Source organism: Scylla paramamosain, chromosome 16 (assembly GCF_035594125.1).
Source record: "Scylla paramamosain isolate STU-SP2022 chromosome 16, ASM3559412v1, whole genome shotgun sequence".
NCBI lineage: Eukaryota > Metazoa > Arthropoda > Malacostraca > Decapoda > Portunidae > Scylla > Scylla paramamosain.
The window spans coordinates 22,779,920-22,798,759 of NC_087166.1; the positions used below are offsets into that span (position 1 = coordinate 22,779,920).

General features: G+C 40.7%; 1 protein-coding gene across 3 annotated transcripts; it reads left to right on the top strand.

Annotated features, from left to right (window-relative positions):
• The first annotated feature begins 913 nt into the window (after positions 1-913).
• Positions 914-16,836, top strand: LOC135108144 (uncharacterized). Of its 3 annotated transcripts, XM_064018868.1 has the most exons (5): positions 914-993; positions 1,162-1,235; positions 1,650-1,885; positions 9,940-10,148; positions 14,193-16,836. In XM_064018868.1, exon 5 carries the CDS (start codon positions 14,260-14,262, stop codon positions 15,844-15,846), a length of 1,587 nt encoding a protein of 528 aa, XP_063874938.1. In that variant the 5' UTR covers positions 914-993; positions 1,162-1,235; positions 1,650-1,885; positions 9,940-10,148; positions 14,193-14,259; the 3' UTR covers positions 15,847-16,836. The 3 variants fall into 3 exon arrangements, with proteins under 3 accessions (XP_063874938.1, XP_063874936.1, XP_063874937.1); XM_064018866.1 differs by lacking the exon at positions 9,940-10,148 and having other exon boundaries at positions 915-993; XM_064018867.1 differs by lacking the exons at positions 1,650-1,885; positions 9,940-10,148 and having other exon boundaries at positions 979-993.
• The last annotated feature ends 2,004 nt before the right edge of the window (positions 16,837-18,840 follow it).

Genomic DNA, 18,840 nt, shown 5'->3' on the forward strand with positions numbered 1-18,840 from the left:
TTAATTTCTCTTATATGTGAACTACAACACTATCTAATGAACGGCAAGCGACTTGAGAAACCTCACCTCCGTGCGAGAGTGGGAGGCGTGAGTCGCAATCCTTCCTGATCTCTTTGAAAGGATTCATGCTGAGACCATACAGAGGCACGCCAATTATGTTTCTACACACACACACACTCTCTCTCTCTCTCTCTCTCTCTCTCTCTCTCTCTCTCTCTCTCTCTCTAAGGCAATAACAAAGAGTGTGGTTTTATTGTTATGTAGTTCAAAGTCGGAGTCAGAAATCCGAACGCCAGTTTGACGCGATCTACACCAGGGTTGCCATTTGGTATTTTTCAATACCAAATTAGGGTAAATTTGGCATTGAAAAATCCATTTGGTATTAAAGCACCGTGACTGGTACTGGACTTAGATTTGGTATTGAAACGAAAGAAATCTGGTATTGAACTATATATATATATATATATATATATATATATATATATATATATATATATATATATATATATATATATATATATATATATATATATATATATATATATATATATATATATATATATATATATATATATATATATATATAATAGGGACACACACACACGCACAGTTCAACCTGCCCAGTAAACAGCTAGTAATTAAAAGTTTAATCAATGTCTTTCATAATCATAGTCGGAGTTCACGGTGAATTTTTACCTGTGCATCATCATTTTGTTTTCATCGTCACCCTACAGACCCGAGACGCCAGGATTAGCATTATAAGACTACAAATAGATAGTCATTAGTTACGGCCGCGCCGACGTCCGCTTCTCACGCTTCTGTTTCGAGACGTGTAGCCTACGCGTCTCATACAAGTCCAGCAGCGACCCTCCGGCGGAGGGTCGCTGCTGGAGAATATAAGTGACAGAATGCTTGAGAAATTTACATCAACCAACATGTATATAGCTGCCGAGGAAACAGACGGTGGCTTGGATGCTCTTCTTGACTAACCAAGTAAGTATATACTTTATTATTATATTATATTTATTATATACAACTAAAAAAATTACGAAAACATGTTTTATCATTAGTTTGATATTGAAAAAGTGAATCTGGTATTAAAAATTGAAGTATTTGGTATTAAGTCCCTGATTAAATCTGGCAACCCTGAATCCTACACAGGTAGAGTGAGGCATTCCACCTCACACTCTCTCCAGCCTCAGCAGACAGTAGACGCTACAAAAGCCAGATCTCAGGTATGTGAATTTTGCATATTTATTTAATCCTCTTAATGTTCATAATTTAACAATATGATAACGATGTGACAGAGTGGTATACACACACACACACACACACACACACACACATACATGTATGGATGTATAGACAGAATATTTTTTTCGGACTGTGAGCCTTCAAACTCTCAGATGGGAACCATCCGTACGTCTGCGGACTTCAGTAACACCCTACTAGTGAAGTACCCTACACGGGAGCGTGCATGTCAAAACCTTCGGAAGACGTGCTGGGAACAAACAAATATACTCACTCCATTATACACACACACACACACACACACACATACACACACACACACACACACACACACACACTAAAAAATAAAATAAAATAAAATAAAAAAAAAATGAAATAAACCGCCTTGTCTCTCTCAGCCCCCGAGAGGCTCTTTTCTGTGGCCGGGAGTGAGCAAGGCAGTCCGTCCTTCCACCACCACAGCCTGAGCGCCAGCTTTGTACTCAGTGCCACGCCGGGACTGGAGGGCTACCGCGGCTTTGCTCCTGTGACTGGCCGGAAAACACAAACCTCCTTTACCGGCTGCCACAAGTCGCCTGCCAGTTCAGCATTCCTGTCTTCCCATACTCCGGCAAAGAACATTTCATATATTTGGGTAGGTGGATTTACTCTCATTAATACTAATATGATCAAATCTTCGGGAACAAACATAATTTCAACTTCATTTTAAAACAAAACCATTTTATTCTGACAAGTTTCTGTTTTAAAATGTTTTACTACCCGTTTCTCGAGAAAGTCACTTTTATTTTTTCCAAAGCATCACTTGCCCCACGACGGTCATGGCGCCTCGCCTCAAGTCCTTCACTTGATATCCCACAACTGTCACGCAAAGTTCCTTAACTGTCCCTGACAATCTCCCAACGCTCAAACAGTTCAGCATATCATGAACTTATATAAGACATCACTTAACTAACCTCCCAACCGGATAGTAATAGTCTCGTGCACGCATTAATCATTCAAAGACTAAAATTATGCTTGTTTTTAAATTTGTCAATACTCTTTTAATATGAAAATACTCAAAATTACGAGATGTATTGCACGATGAAATAAATAGGCAAGATTTTGTGCCTGGAGGGTGTTGTTAACGGAAGTAATCTATTGTGCCCAATACAGCTAGATAGACTGGCTGAGAGACAAATAGATGGATAGATAGATAGATAGATAGGTGAATGGATGCCGTTAGGTGTCACGATATATTGTGCTACATAGCTATAGGTAGATTAGTAAGTTGTTATGTACACCAAAATACATAAGTAGTTAGGTAGCTAGACAGACAGGTAAACAGATAAACATATAGAGTAATATGAAAGTAGATGCTTTGCTAGATGAGTACCTATAAAGGTAGTTGACTGATTCTTGGATTAATAGAAAGAAGCTGGAAAAAAAAGGATACTGTTTTTCTAGTGTGAAGTATTTTCTGTGTGAGGTTTCTCTCTATTCTGTAAAAAAAAAAAAAAGTAAAATGAAAAAAAAAAAAAAAAAAAAGTGAACCATTTCAATATACAGTATGACTTTAGGGCTGGCCTCTCACTCCCTCATCAGGACTTTCATGGCCATCGTCTTGCCACGCCAATCACAATATTCACCTTTCTGCATGATACGTGAACTATATGATAATAATAATAATAATAATAATAATAATAATAATAATAATAATAATTTATTTGCCCTGAAAAGAAGATGCATAGGACACTATAAACATATTTCAAAAGAGAGAGAGAGAGAGAGAGAGAGAGAGAGAGAGAGAGAGAGAGAGAGAGAGAGAGAGAGAGAGAGAGAGAGAGACAACATAATACATTGTCATTCATAAAATTAGTCTCAGACTAAGAAGCCAGTTTTAAGATTACATCATTCTAAAATTTAGAATATTAAAAGAAAGGAATCAATTAAAATTCTACAAAGGAAATCTTACAACTATTTAAATCACTTCAAAATTATACCGACATGAACATTAAAAGAGATAGATTAAAACATGAATTTTAAAATTATTCAAATAAGTTATTTTTAAATTACACTAACATAAATTTAGAACATATTTGTCAGATGAATTGTCACTTGCCAGAAGGACACGGACACTGTCAGATAACCCATCATTATCAAATCTTTGGCGTTTTATTTCATACTTGGCCTTCTTTGCATAGCTTGAGTCAAACAGATATTTCACAAGGTTTACATTTTTTTTCTTTTTTTATGTAGGAGGGGCACTGGCCAAGGGCAACAAAAATCCAATAAAGAGAAAGCCCACTGAGATGCCAGTCCCAGAAAAGGGTCCAAAGCGGTACTCAAAAATTGATGGATAAGTGTCTTGAAACCTCCCTCTTGAAGGAATTCAAGTCATAGGAAGGTGGAAATACAGAAGCAGGCAGGGAGTTCTAGAGTTGACCAGAGAAAGGGATGAATGATTGAGAATACTGGTTAACTCTTGCATTAGAGAGGTGGACAGAATAGGGGTGAGAGAAAGAAGAAAATCTTGTGCAGCGAGGCTGTGGGAGGGGGGGAGGCATGCAATTAGCAAGACCAGAAGAGCAGTTAGCATGAAAATAACGATAGAAGACAGCTAGAGATGCAACATTGCGACGATGAGAGAGAGGCTGAAGGCAGTCAGTTAGAGGAGAGGAGTTGATGAGATGAAAAGCTTTTGATTCCACCCTGTTAAGAAGAGCGATAGGATTGTAACCCCCCACACCCCCAGACATGTGAATCATACTCCATACATGGATAGATAAGGCCCTTGTACAGAGTTAGCAGCAGGGGGGTGAGAAAACTGGCGGAGACGTCTCAGAACACCTAACTTCATAGAAGCGGTTTTAGCAAGAGATGAGATGTGAAATTTCCAGTTCAGGACAGACCGAGGATGTTCAGTGCAGAAGAGGGGGGACAGTTGAGTGTCAGTGAAAAAGAGGGGATAGTTGTCTGGAAGATTGTGTCGAGTTGATAAACGGAGGAATTGAGTTTTTGAGGCACTGAACAATACCAAGTTTGCTCTGCCCCAATCAGAAATTTTAGAAAGATCAGAAGTCAGGCGTTCTGTGGCTTCCCAGCGTGAAATGTTTACTTCCTGAAGGGTTGGACGTCTATGAAAAGACGTGGAAAAGTGCAGGGTGGTATCATCAGTGTAGGAGTGGATAAGACAAAAAGTTTGGTTTAGAAGGTCATTCATGAATAATAAGAAGAGAGTGGGTGACAGGACAGAACTCTGAGGAACACCACTGATTTAGGAGAAGAACAGTGACCGTCTACCACAGCGGCAATAGAACGGTCAGAAAGGGAACTTGAGATGAAGTTAAAGAGAGAAGGATAGAAGCCATAGGAGGGTAGTTTGAAATGAAGGATTTGTGCTAGACTTTATGAAAAGCTTTTGATATATCCAAGGCAACAGCAAACTCTAAAAGAGAATGACCACGACTCAGTAAGGAAAGCCAGAAGATCACTAGTAGAGCGGCCTTGACGCAACCCATACTGGCGATCAGATAGAAGGATGTGAAGAGATAGATGTTTAAGAATCTTCCTGTTGAGGATAGATTCAAAACTTTAGATAGGCAGGAAATTAAAGCAATAGGACGGTAGTTTGAAGGATTAGAACGGTCACCCTTTTTTAGGAACAGGCTGAATGTAGGCAAACTTCCAGCAAGAAGAAAAGGTAGATGTTGACAGACAGAGCTGAAAAAGTTTGACTAGGCAAGGTGTAAGCACAGGCACAGTTTCAGAGAACAATAGGAGGGAACCCATCAGGTCCATAAGCCTTGCTAGGGTTTAGGCCAGCGAGGGCTTGGAAAACATTATTACGACGAATTTTAATAAGTAGAGGGTGGAGGAGAGGGAGGAACAAGCCAAGAATCATCCAAGGTAGAATTTTTAGCAAAGGTTTGAGCGAAGAGTTCAACTTTAGAAATAGATGTGATAGCAGCAGTGCCATCTGGTTGAAATATAGGAGGGAAAGAAGAAGCAAAGTTATTGGAGATATTTTTAGCTAGATGCCAGAAGTCACGAAGGGAGTTAGATCTTGAAAGATTTTGACACTTTCTGTTAATAGAGGAGTTTTTTGGCTAATTGGAGAACAGACTTGGCATGGTTACGGGCAGAAATATAAAGTACATGAGATTCTGGTGATGGAAAGCATAAGCACCTTTTGTGGGCCACCTCTCTATCATGTATAGCACGAGAACAAGCTGTGTTAAACGAAGGTTTGGAAGGTTTAGGTCGAGAAAAAGAGTGAGGAATGTACGCCTTCATGCCAGACACTATCACCTCTGTTATGCGCTCGGCACACAAAAAGCCTCTGACATGGAAGCACAGATGTCCTTCGCTCTTCCAAGTAAGCCTATTTGATTGAATTTCCTCTCATTCAAAACTCTATTATTACAATATATATAAAAGCATCCTGCTCTTGATTTATTGTGAAAAATTTGGCATAATAGGTCAATATTCATTACATCCACAGTGGACTCAATTGAGGGGATCCTTAAGGCTTTCAATAAGAGTTTACTTCTACAGTAGTTATGTATTCCGAACATAGCCTTTACAAATTTTCCTTGCATGGACTCTAACTCATTCATACGCGTTTTATCAATTTTGACAGTATGCAATCCATATGACAGTACAGGCCTATTTGCAGTTTTGCAGACATTGGAAGCTGTGTCAACATTAGTTTCCAAGTTGCACAACCCTGCTCCTTGTAAGGCGTAAAATGCTTTTCTACAAGCACTACTGGGTTCAGTCACATAAGCGTGAGGTTTCCTATGGGTTTCAAAAATTCACTCCCAAGTATTTCAGCACATCATTTACTTTCAAAATATCTCTATTTAGGTGCCATACAGGACGCTCCGTAAAATAACATTCTCCGAATATGATACATTAAGTTTTGTTGGGTTTAAAGGACAAACCATGATTACTTACATACTCATTGGAAACCTTGGTCATTTGCTGCAGACCTGTGACAGTTAGACTACATAGAAGAATATCTGCATAACTAAAAACGTTAAAAGATTTGGAACCAATAACAACTCCACCGTTAGACGCTGATAAGGTATCCATGAAATCTTTGCAAAATAAGTTAAATAAAAAGGGAGATGTTAGCCCACCTTGGCGAGTACCTCTTGAGACTTGGATATCAGCTGATAGATATGTTCCCCACTTAATTTGCACCGTACTTGGTGTGTACCACGTAAACAGAGTAGCCCAGCAGTCATTAGGAATCACTCCCATTGCCTTGTAAAAAATGACATCATGAGGTATAGCATCAAAGGGTCCCTGGGCATCTAAAGAACATGCAAATACCGGTGAGCATCGGGATGTGCAATATGAAATAACATCTTGCACTAGCACAGCAGCCATATTTGTACTCCTTCCTGTGACAAATCCAAAGTGTTGGTCACTCATTTCATAACACCTACAGGTATCTAGAATATACAATTCGAATATCTTTGAAAATACAGTAGAGACGGTTACAGGTCTGTAATTCCTGAGGTCCGACGGGTTAAGGGTTCCCTTTTTAAGTATGGGTATAAGGGCGCCCCTTCTAAATGACTTAGGCACTACATGAAATTGTATGCACAGAGTAAGCATACATCCTAATAGAACGGAAACATGGCTGACTGTGGCATATGCTAAGTGTTCTGCCATTATGCCATCCAGTCCAGGAGAACAGCCATTGTTTAATGAAGATATATACCTTCTTAACACACAGGCCGAGATCACCTTATCACGGGATACAGTCGACATTACCGTTTTATATCTGACGTCGGTCTCTGCCTTAGCACGACGTCTGGTGTCACTGAGGGTCAATAAATCTTCCCGGTTTTCAAACTTATTCCTGAAATGTTGCTCTAGTGCTTGACTAGTAATATAATTTGTGTACGTTTCTTTTTTTCTTTTTTTTTTTTTTTTGCTTGTGCTTATTCTATTCTAAAATTTCGTTAAATTACCACTTTTATATAAAAAAAAAATTCATCTGAGAAGTTAGGTCGTGCAAATCAGTATTCATTGCTCTCTTACAAGCAGCTTGATACGACTTTTTTGCTAACTTGTGACAGGAATAAACCAGAACCAGAATCGTTGTCTATCTCTACTAACGGTGCAGTCTACTAACGGTGCAGTCGTGATTCCACCAATTTTTGCTCCGGTAACGACCTAAATATCTGTTAGGAACATCTAATAACGCTTTTGTGCAAGAATCATGCATAATTGTACTTAACTGATCACACATGGAATCAATAACAAATTTTGCCTCATCATGTGTATATTAACCGTTGAAACATCGATAATAGGCAGTTTCCGTGAAGTCACTCATATATTGAGAATAGTGATCCCTAACTTGAAAATCCGATCAATTAATGCGGGGAAAGGAAGGCATTCTATAAACATTACCAATAGCATTACCTTGGGAGTTCACAGTCAGTTTCATACATATTGACACCGGCAAGTGATCACTTTTTTTTTTTTTTTTTATGTAGGATGGACACTTTTTTTTTTTTTTATGTAAGGGACACTGGCCAAGGGCAACAAAAATCCAACAAAAAAAAAAAATGCCCACTGAAATGCCAGTCCCATAAAAGGGTCAAAACAGTAGTAAAAAATTGATGAATAAGTGTCTTGAAACCTCGCTCTTGAAGGAATTCAAGTCATAGGAAGGTGGAAATACTGAAGCAGGCAGGGAGTTTCAGAGTTTACCAGAGAAAGGGATGAATGATTGAGAGTACTGGTTAACTCTTGCGTTAGAGAGGTGGACAGAATAGGGGTGGGAGAAAGAAGAAAGTCTTGTGCAGCGAGGCCGCGGGAGGAGGGGAGGCATGCAGTTAGCAAGATCAGAAGAGCAGTTAGCATGAAAATAGCGGTAGAAGACAGCTAGAGATGCAACATTGCGGCTATGAGAGAGAGGCTGAAGATAGTCAGTTAGAGGAGAGGAGTTGATGAGACAAAAAGCTTTTGATTCCACCCTGTCTAGAAGAGCAACATTCTATTGTTCTCCAGCTCTGACATAATGAAACAACTTTTGATATTACTCATAAAATGTGGTATAAAGATGTTATCAAAATGTTAGCATTAAAATACGTATAATTACAATTCTGATCAAACATAAAATTTGACTGGTAAAGATCATTCCCTGACAGAAAATCAAGTAGTAGATAGCTATGATTGTTAAATGGATGTCGTCTGTACCAATATCTATTCAACATGTTTTGGGATGGTAGAGGAGCATTCATGTCACCCACAATAACAAAAGGACCCGTCACATTATCAATAGCAGACTGTAATTTGTCAAGTGTGTCATTGTAAAGTTGTACTTGATCACTTCTCCCATTGTGGAAAGGCATGTATACTCCAAATATTGTGAGTATAACCTGTTGACAAGAAATCAGCTGAACACCTGTTATCCTGTCATTGTCCATATGTAAGGTACATAGGTGACATTAGGAATCTTATTTCCAATAAAACCCACTCCACCATACGGCCGTCCCACCACTGCCTCCTCATGGTTTACTGTATTCATCTATCCTCTGCATTACTAAATCGCTCTTTCAAAGCAGACACTTCGTATGGAGTTAACCAATGTTCACAAAGAAACAATAAGTCACATTTTGACAATAAATCAAAATCTATAACCATAAACGTTGACTTCAAAACCTTACATTTATATTATATAATAGTCAAATCTTTATCACTGAATTTTGTTATTTATGTACATTATTATTCACTACTTTTTCTCCGAGTCCAGATCTAGTGATGCTAAAATTGCCTGGAACGACGATCATAATCAAACAGTTGCCGAGGAGGCTCAATTCCTCTTTGGTTATTACTAGTGGTGAATCTCGAGTGTGTATAGGATCTAGATGCTCGATGCTTGGAAGAGGACGACCAATTTTCTACAGGGAGTTCATTTTGATAGTGCCGGCGCAAACCACGTGTGTGTGCAAGAACAGGTTTCTTCTGAAAGGGTCGTATCTGAACACTTGACGGCCAGTGCTCATCATTATAAAATCTCTCTTCCCCTTCCACAGAGTCAACACTTAAACAGAATGAGGATCTACCTTTAACTCTACATTTGAGATTAATCACGGCAGAGACATAACACCAATAGTACTTAGATATTTCTTCATACACTCAACTGTAGTGTTTTCAGCCATGTGTCCCACGTATACTCCTATACATCCCTTCAAGGAGTCACCATTTTTAATATCTTGGATTTGATAGCAGTCAGGTGGGCCTGAACTAACTATCTGGCGATGAGTACTTTTCCGAATCCTTATTTCGCCTTGTCTCAGACGGCGCTGTTGCTCAGCTGGTAACCTAAACTCACCCTCCATCTCATCTTGATGTTCATGTCCGTGGGGCAAAGCTGCGGGTCGTTGGTCATCACCGGGGCTGTCCCCTACTCTCCGATCATTTGAATATAGTGGGGCCCATCCGCAGGCTTTTGATCACGCCAGGGTCCGTCTAACGGCCACCGGTCAGCACGGGACCCATCTGCAGGCCCCTTGTCAATACGGGGCCCACCCGCCGGTCCCCCGCTAGTACGAGGTTCGCCCTTGGGCCCCCGCTCAACATGGGGCCCGCCCGCAGGCTGCCTATCTGGACGAGATCCATCGTCAGGGCCAGGCACATCGCGGGGCCAGTCCTCAGGCCTTTGATCTGCACAAGTTCCGTCCACAGGCCTCCGCTCAACATGGGGCCTGTCCGCAGGCCGCTGGTCAAGACGAGTTCTATCCGTATGCCCCTGACACCTCGGGGCCCGTCCCTGCCTCCGTGGTTAGTAAGCAGCTCACCTACAGACCGTTGGTCCATAACCGACATGTCTGCAGGCCCCTGCTCATCACGGCATCCGCCCGTAGGAAGTTGGGCATCAAGTTGCTCGTCCGCAGGTACTCGCAGTTGTATACTAGTTATCTCCTGCCGTAGTTGATTTACTTGCGTAACATCCAGACGCATCTCCAAATGAGCTATCTTTTCTCTCAAACTATTAACATCTGATAGATTAGAGATGACGCTACTCAAATTATGACTGTGTCTTTAAGCATAACACAAGTCTCCAATAAATCTGCCCCTTCTACCGGAGCAGCCATCAGTTGAGGCTAAGCATTAATATTCATTCCTTCTCCCATGTTTCCTGTTTTCAATACCTTAGCCAATCTTCTATCTGGCAACTTGTTCACCACAGAGTAGCCAATTATATATCCTCTGCGATTAGAGATATTTTCTTACGATTGTAAAGCTCAAGTGCTTCATATGTGTCTGGGAAAGTCTCACAAAGAATGTCAACCAATTTTAACCGTAGGTTCCACAATTTTTCTCTGTCCAATCCATGTTCTGACAGGCGTTCTATGATCTCTTTATCATAATGATATATGGTAGTAAGATTATCTATATAAGTGGCAGTGAAGGCATTGGAATCTGTACATGAGAGAGTAGCATATCAAATATGGTTAGTGTTTCCATGTACGTGCGAACGTGCGCATGTTTATGTGTGTGTGTGAGTGCGTGCCTGTTGTTACTTGGGTTCTCTACTAGTTTCACCCTTTTTACAACACTTATCTTGTTTCCTGGAATATGACGTCAGAACTGCGTCATATCACTAAGTTCAAGTGCGCATGCGCGAACTGGGGAAACCCGATCAGGGCGGTCTGGTGCTGTCTGGTGGTTTCAGTTTTCACTACACTTGTTCTAAGTTCCTGATGTAAATATACCGATAAAATGTCACTTTTCCAGCTCTTCGTATATTCACGTTCCTTACTTCATATTCAGAAGAATATTGATACCCAAGTATAGAAGAAATCTGTGGAGAATTGACGAGCACACACACACACACACACACACACACACACACCCCGATTATTCAACATGAATCTGAATATATCCATTTCTAAAACAATGAAATTTATTGTGAATGTTTCGTTCCTTAGAGGATAATAGCAGTGATTTTAGTGGGTATACTGCGACACTTAACAACTCTACTTTCCGACCTCGCCAAGGTCACACAATGATCAGCCACGGTGTGTCCCTGCATGCCAGTCGATACGCACGCACATACACACGCACACACACACACACACACACACACAGACACACACACACACACACACACACACACACACACACACACACACACACACACACAGACAGACACACACATACACACACACACACACACACACACACAGACACACACACACACACACACACACACACACACACACACACACACACACACACACACACACACACACAGTGTGTTTTATCATAAAAGAAAATTAGATTGGTTATCTTTTTATTTTCCGATAGGAGATTAGATTTGTTATCATAAAGGTATGTCCGGTTACTTGTGTGTGTGTGTGTGTGTGTGTGTGTGTGTGTGTGTGTGTGTGTGTGTGTGTGTGTGTGTGTGTGTGTGTGTGTGTGTGTGTGTGTGTGTGCGTGTGTGTGTGTGTGTGTGTGTGTGTGTGTGTGTGTGTGTGTGTGTGTGTTCAGAATCACGTACTGGACTTGATCGTCAGCTTTACTGTCCTCAACCGCAGCGAGAGTTGAGAGCTCAGGTGGACCGATCAAGGGATTAAGCTGAGGCCTTTCATATGACACATACCATTGTATTGTAATGAAGAGAGAGAGAGAGAGAGAGAGAGAGAGAGAGAGAGAGAGAGAGAGAGGGGGGGGGGGAGTTTAAAAGCAGGAAAGGATGATTTAATGAATTAATGGATTGGTTGGAACAGTCAAGAGGTTAAGGAAGAAAGCTGAAAACAATTATGAATTGAAGGTAGCTAGCCAGGCGAAGACAGACACAAACGGATATTTTCAGATACATGGTTCCACTCATACCGCTCTTCTAGACAGGATGGAATCAAAAGCTTTTCTCCTCTCCTCTAACTGACTGTCTTCAGCCTCTCTCTCACCGCCGCAATGTTGCATCTCTATCTGTCTTCTACCGCTATTTTCATGCCAACTGCTCTTCTGATCTTGCTAACTGCATGCCTCCCCTCCTCCCGCGGCCTCGCTGCACAAGACTTTCTTCTTTCTCTCATCCCTATTTTGTCCACCTCTCTAATGCAAGAGTTAACCAGTATTCTCACTCATTCATCACTTCCTCTGGTAAACTCTGGAACTCCCTGCCTGCTTCTGTATTTCCACCTTCCTTTGACTTGAATTCCTTCAAGAGGGAGGTTTCAAGACACTTACCCTTCAATTTTTGACTACCGCTTTTCTGGGACTGGTATCTTAGTGGGCTTTTTTTTTTCTTGGATTTTTGTTGCCCTTGGCCAGTGCCCCTCCTACATAAAAAAAAAAAGAACAGAAAGTCAGCACGTTCTTGAAGGACATCTGATGTAGAGCTAATTACCTTTTGAGGAGAGATGAGTAAATTTATAAACGACTACATTTGAACTGTTTTTACTTTGGAGAACATGCAGGGTGTGCAGGGAAGCGAACAGATATTTAAAGCAGATTATGATAATCTGTTAGACATTTCCATAACTAAGTTGATAATGGAACAGCAAATATATAGGAAGAAAAAAACAGAAATCACGTAAAGCAGTTGAACTTATATCTCAGATTGCTAATATCTTTAGGGATCATTAAATTCAGGAGGTACTAGTGCCCGTCATTAATAAAGAAGAATATAAATTGCTAATGTCTTGGTCAGCCAGTCAGCATAACCTGAATTGTAGGTACAATAATGGAATCGGTAGCTGAGAGGAAAATTAGGAATCATTTGGACAAGCAGAGGTTGATGAAGGACTCACAGCACGGCTTCACGAAAAGAAATTAATGAACTTGCAGATAATTCGGAAAGATGTAGAATCGCTGGGAGAGACGGCAAAGTGTTAGTGTAGATAAGGTCATTGCTAGGCAACAGGCGACAGAGTTATGCTGAATAGCTCTAAATCCAAGAGGAGCTAAGTACTTTAGATTTGCTTGTATTGAGTTGCATTTGCCATCTATTTATCCATTCATTCATTCTAAGTGTGTCTGCAGGGCGGATGCGCTCAGATCCGGCCTAATTGATCTACCCATCTTCTTGTCGTCTGCAAGTTTACTAACAGTGCTGCAAATTCCATTATTTACAGAAATCATTAATGTATATAGGAGTTAATAATGGTCGTAAAACCGAGAGAAGTCGTCAGGGAATAAATGTAGAAAGACTGACATTTTCTTTTGATGAAGGAGTTTTGACTAATAGGAAAAAAACAGTCTTGGCTTGATTTGGAGCAGAAACATAAAGAGCACGAGTTTCAGGTGAGGGAGGGCTTAAGTACAGTTTGTGGGCCACCTCTCTGTCATGTCTGACACAAGAGCAGGCTGAGTTAAATCATTATTTTAAAAGGTTTAAGGCGAGAGAAAGAGTGAGGAATGTAGGCCTCCATGCCACACACACTATCACTTCCGTTAAGCGCTCGGCACACAGGCATGGTTGTGTGACACGAAAGCTGTAGTCATTCCATGGAAAATCACAATAATACCTCCTCAGGTCCCCCTCATGAGGCAAAACGCCAGTGGTTCCTCCGTTTTGATGGGATCCCCCAATATGTTCATGTGCGTGTATGATATGCATGGTAAAAAAAAGAAAAAAAAAACATATATATATATATATATATATATATATATATATATATATATATATATATATATATATATATATATATATATATATATATATATATATATATATATATATATACATACAGACAATTTTTTTGCACAAGTATGGTCTTTGTGTATATATGTATGTATGTGTATATATGTGGATTTTTTTTAATGTTTTTGTCTGTCTGTGTTGATCTGAGTTGCTGATTTTCATAATTTATCTTGTTTTCTCATTTATTCTTTCTATATCCATTATCTTATATTGCATTACAACATTACCAACGAATGCCAGATGTGTACAAGATCTACATCTAAATACGTATTTAATTCTGCAGATCTACCTGGTCTACGCAGCAGCTAGTCTTGTCAGGGAGGTCAGCTGCACCAGCAGAGGTGGTGAAGATGGCGGAAGGTGGCAAGATGCCCGTTAAGCTGTCCATTCTTCGTCACTCCAGTATTGTTAAGGACGGAGATCCATGTGTGTATGGCATTCACATGCATCAAACTCTGCGAGATGAAGACGCAGGCTTTGAAAAACTAGAGTTTGGATGTAATCACGGGTATGCTGAAAGCAAAGTTATCATGATGGTGGGGGAAACAGGCTCTGGAAAGACAACACTCATCAATGGCCTGGTTAACTATGTCTTTGGTGTTGACTGGAATGATTCCTTCCGCTTCAAGATGATTGTCGAGGACAGTCGCGCTAACCAAGCTCATAGTCAGACAAAAGATGTCACTTCCTACACTCTGCATCACCAGGACGGTTTCAGAATGCCCTATTCCCTCACCATCATCGATACTCCAGGCTTTGGTGACACTAAAGGTATTAAGAGGGACAGGGAAATAGTTGAGCAGCTTCGCAAGTTTTTCACAAGCCCAGGAGATCTCGGCATCAGCCACATCGATGCCATTGGCTTTGTGGTTCAGGCTTCCCAGGCCAGACTCTCTGTAGGGCAAAAATATGTCTTTGACAGTATCCTTGCACTGTTTGGCAAAGATATAAGCGATAACATATTCCTTCTCGTTACTTTTGCTGACGGCCAGGAGCCTGAGGTTCTTAATGCAGTGAGGGAAGCTGAAATACCACACAAGCATTACTTCCAGTTTAATAATTCTGCTCTCTACTCCCAAACTAATAAAAACAGAAAGTTCGGCTCTCTTTTCTGGGAAATGGGATGTGAAAGCTTCCAGACCTTCCTGGATAAAGTCCTCGAAGTTGAAAGTAAGAGTCTTCTTCTTACTAAGGATGTTCTTACAGAGCGCAAAAGAATTGAAGTGTATATTAAGGGCATAGAAAAAGAAATCAAAGTAGGACTAAGTAAATTGAATACCCTGGAAAAGGAAAAGGAAATGTTAAGAAAACATGAACATGATGTAGACCAAAACAAAAACTTCTCTTTTGAGGTGGAAGAAGATGTCTTTGAAAAGAAGGAACATGATAAATATGGGTTTAAGTATGGAGGAATGCGTAACTGTAAGACATGTAAGCGCACTTGTTGCCACAGGTGCTTGGCCTACTATCTTGGTGGTAGAGAAAGGTGGTGCTATGCTATGGATAAAGAAATGATGTGTACAGTCTGCCCTTTGCACTGTTCTCTTGAAGAACACGAAATATGTAACTACATGTACTACGTCACTAGGAAGAAAATCCAAAAAACAGTGGAAGAAGTTCGTCTCCGCTACGAAGAAGCACACGGGAGAAAACTGTCTGCCCAGAATATAATTGACAAGATTCAAGGAGAATATGATTTAGGGCAGAAGAAGATACTGGAAATGGCTGACTCTGTAAGGAAGTCCCTTGAGAGACTAAGGGAAATAGCTTTAAAACCAGACCCGCTAAGCGCTGTCGAATACATCGACATGATGATAAAGACTGAGCAGAGAACAGCAAAGCCGGGGTGGCAAGAAAGAGTTGAGCAGCTTAACCAACTAAGGCGAATGGCGGAACAAGTAAAGAAAATAGAAACAGGAAACTTTGGCTTAAACTAGTGATATGAGCCCATATATGTGGAACAGTAATGGGTGAAATCTTCAAACCATCACTGAAAATTTATAAGAATATTAATTTTTTTTTCCAGTCATCTTTTATTTTGGATATTATTTTGCAATATTTGTAAGAAAAGAGTTAAATATGTGCATTGCAGTTGTGGCAGTTCCATGTTGGGCGGAAATCTTTAATGAATGGAAGCCGGAAAAGTGAGGAGAGAAAGTGAACAGGGATCAGTGTGATGAATTGACTGATAAACAAAGGAGGCGATTACTGGGAGTGTGAGGCACTGGGTGACATGGATGCTGAATTAATTATAAAATTAATTTTGTAAGATTAAGAGAGTGTTTTTTTTTTTTTTTTAATGTTTTCTTAGAGGAGTTCAAGTTGTAATGTTAGAATTTTTTTTTTTTTTTCAGTTCTGACAGATGTTCAATCATACATGATATAAAGGGAGAGGTTGACAGAACAATACCTTGTGGAACACCTCTGTTATCTTGTTTAGGGAAAGAACAACGATCACTGAATACAATGGCAGTAATCTGTATACCTAAAAAACCTGAGATAAAGCTGCAGAGAGATGGATTATACTGGAATTTTCTTGTAACATCAAGTTTATTGAAGTCCCTAATGGTAATGTTTACATCCTTCAATGAAGTCTTTGATCAGAGTTTACTTGCTAGCGGTAGTGTGGAGGACACATCGCCATTGTATCATGTGAGTCTTGTGCTTAGATAATGCAGACTTGACTCTTGGTGTTATGATGATTCCTGTGTTGTGGGATATCTGATATTAGGTTTCACTAGTATAAGAGTACATGTTGAAAATTATCTTTAGCTTCTTGTAGTGATAGTTTGTAGTACTGTATCTGAAATGCATCCGTCTGATGCGACGTTGATTAATCGTCTTTGCGATGTGGATTCATGTATCTGGTGCACAGCATTGATCACGATGTACTAATAAGATTATAAATAAAGCTTAGACACTTGAAAGAAGAGGAAATATTCCTGAATTAAGTTACAAGTGTTAAGTTGTACACAAGGGGCAGTCACAGCCTGCCCTCTAAAGACAACTCTCTTCCTCCACACAAAACTACAAGCACCTAATAACACACACACCCTTCACTCAAAAATTTTAAAATCATCATGGCGACTCCTACACCAGCCTCGGAGTCCCCATCTGGGGAGGGGGCCATAAATGTCCCCAGGTCGGACTGCCTTTCTGTCGACGACCCTAAGTGTCTTGACACCCCCCTCAACTTTTTCTTCATTAACTTCTGCAACATTCGCGGTCTAAGATCTAATTTTCATTCTGTAGAACACCACCTCTCCTCTTCTAAACCTCATCTTCTTTTCCTCACTGAAACTCAGGTGTCTGAGGCAACTGACAGTAGCCCCTTTTCTGTTTCCTCCTACTTTCTCTATCCTCATTTTCGATCCAAAGCTGGATGCTGCGTTTATGTGCGCAATGACTTAACCTGCTCTCGTGCCCACGCTCTTGAATCTTCCGAGTTTTCCACCATCTGGCTACGACTACAGAGTCACTCTCATACTAAATTTATCTGTGCTGTATACCTCTCTCCTAACTCCTCTGACTATAAGAAATTCTTTGACTACTTAACTTCCAAAGTAAAGCACATTCTGACCCTCTTCCCTTTTGCAGAGACCTCCATTCTTGGAGATTTCAATGTTCACCACCAGCTTTGGCTTTCCTCTCCCTTCACTGACCATCCTGGTGAACTAGCCTACAACTTTGCTATCCTCCATGACCTAGAGCAATTGGTGCAACACCCTACTTGCACTCCTGACCGTCTTGGAGATACGCCCAACATTCTTGACCTTTTCCTGACCTCTAATCCTTCTGCTTATGCTGTCACCCTTTCTTCTCCGTTGGGCTCCTCCGATCACAATCTCATATCTTTATCTTGTCCTATCACTCCAATCCCTCCTCAGGATCCCCCTAAGCAAAGGTGCCTCTGGCGTTTTGCCTCTGCCAGTTGGGGGGACCTGAGGAGGTATTTTGCTGATTTTCCTTGGAATGACTACTGCTTCCGTGTCAGAGACCCGTCTTTGTGTGCTGAGCGCATAACAGAGGTGATAGTGTCTGGCATGGAGGCGTACATTCCTCACTCTTTTTCTCGTCCTAAACCTTCTAAACCTTGGTTTAACACAGCTTGTTCTCGTGCTATACATGATAGAGAGGTGGCCCACAAAAGGTACTTAAGCCTTCCATCACCAGAATCTCATGCACTTTATATTTCTGCCCGGAACCATGCCAAGTCTGTTCTCCAACTAGCCAAAAACTCCTTCATTAACAGAAAATGTCAAAACCTTTCAAGATCTAACTCCCCTCGTGATTTCTGGCATCTAGCCAAAAATATCTCCAATAACTTTGCTGCTTCTTCTTTCCCTCCTCTACTTCAACCAGATGGCACCACTGCTATCACATCTATTTCTAAAGCTGAACTCTTTGCTCAAACCTTTGCTAAAAACTCTACCTTGGACGATTCTGGGCTTGTTCCTCCCTCTCCTCCACCCTCTGACTACTTCATGCCACGTATTAAATTTCTTCGCAATCATGTTTTCCATGCCCTCGCTGGCCTAAACCCTCGGAAGGCTTATGGACCTGATGGGGTCCCTCCTATTGTTCTCCGAAACTGTGCCTCCGTGCTTGCACCTTGCCTAGTCAAACTCTTTCAGCTCTGTTTGTCAACATCTACCTTTCCTTCTTGCTGGAAGTTTGCCTACATTCAACCTGTTCCTAAAAAGGGTGACCGTTCTAATCCCTCAAACTACCGTCCTATTGCTTTAATTTCCTGCCTATCTAAATTTTTTGAGTCTATCCTCAACAGGAAGATTCTTAAACATTTATCACTTCACAACCTTCTATCTGATCGCCAGTATGGGTTCCGTCAAGGCCGCTCTACTGGTGATCTTCTGGCTTTCCTTACTGAGTCTTGGTCATCCTCTTTTAGAGATTTTTGGTGAAACTTTTGC

Coding starts and splice junctions, on each gene's coding strand:
- LOC135108144 (XM_064018868.1), top strand. CDS start 14,260: ATGGCGGAAGGTGGCAAGATGCCCGTTAAGCTGTCCATTCTTCGTCAC.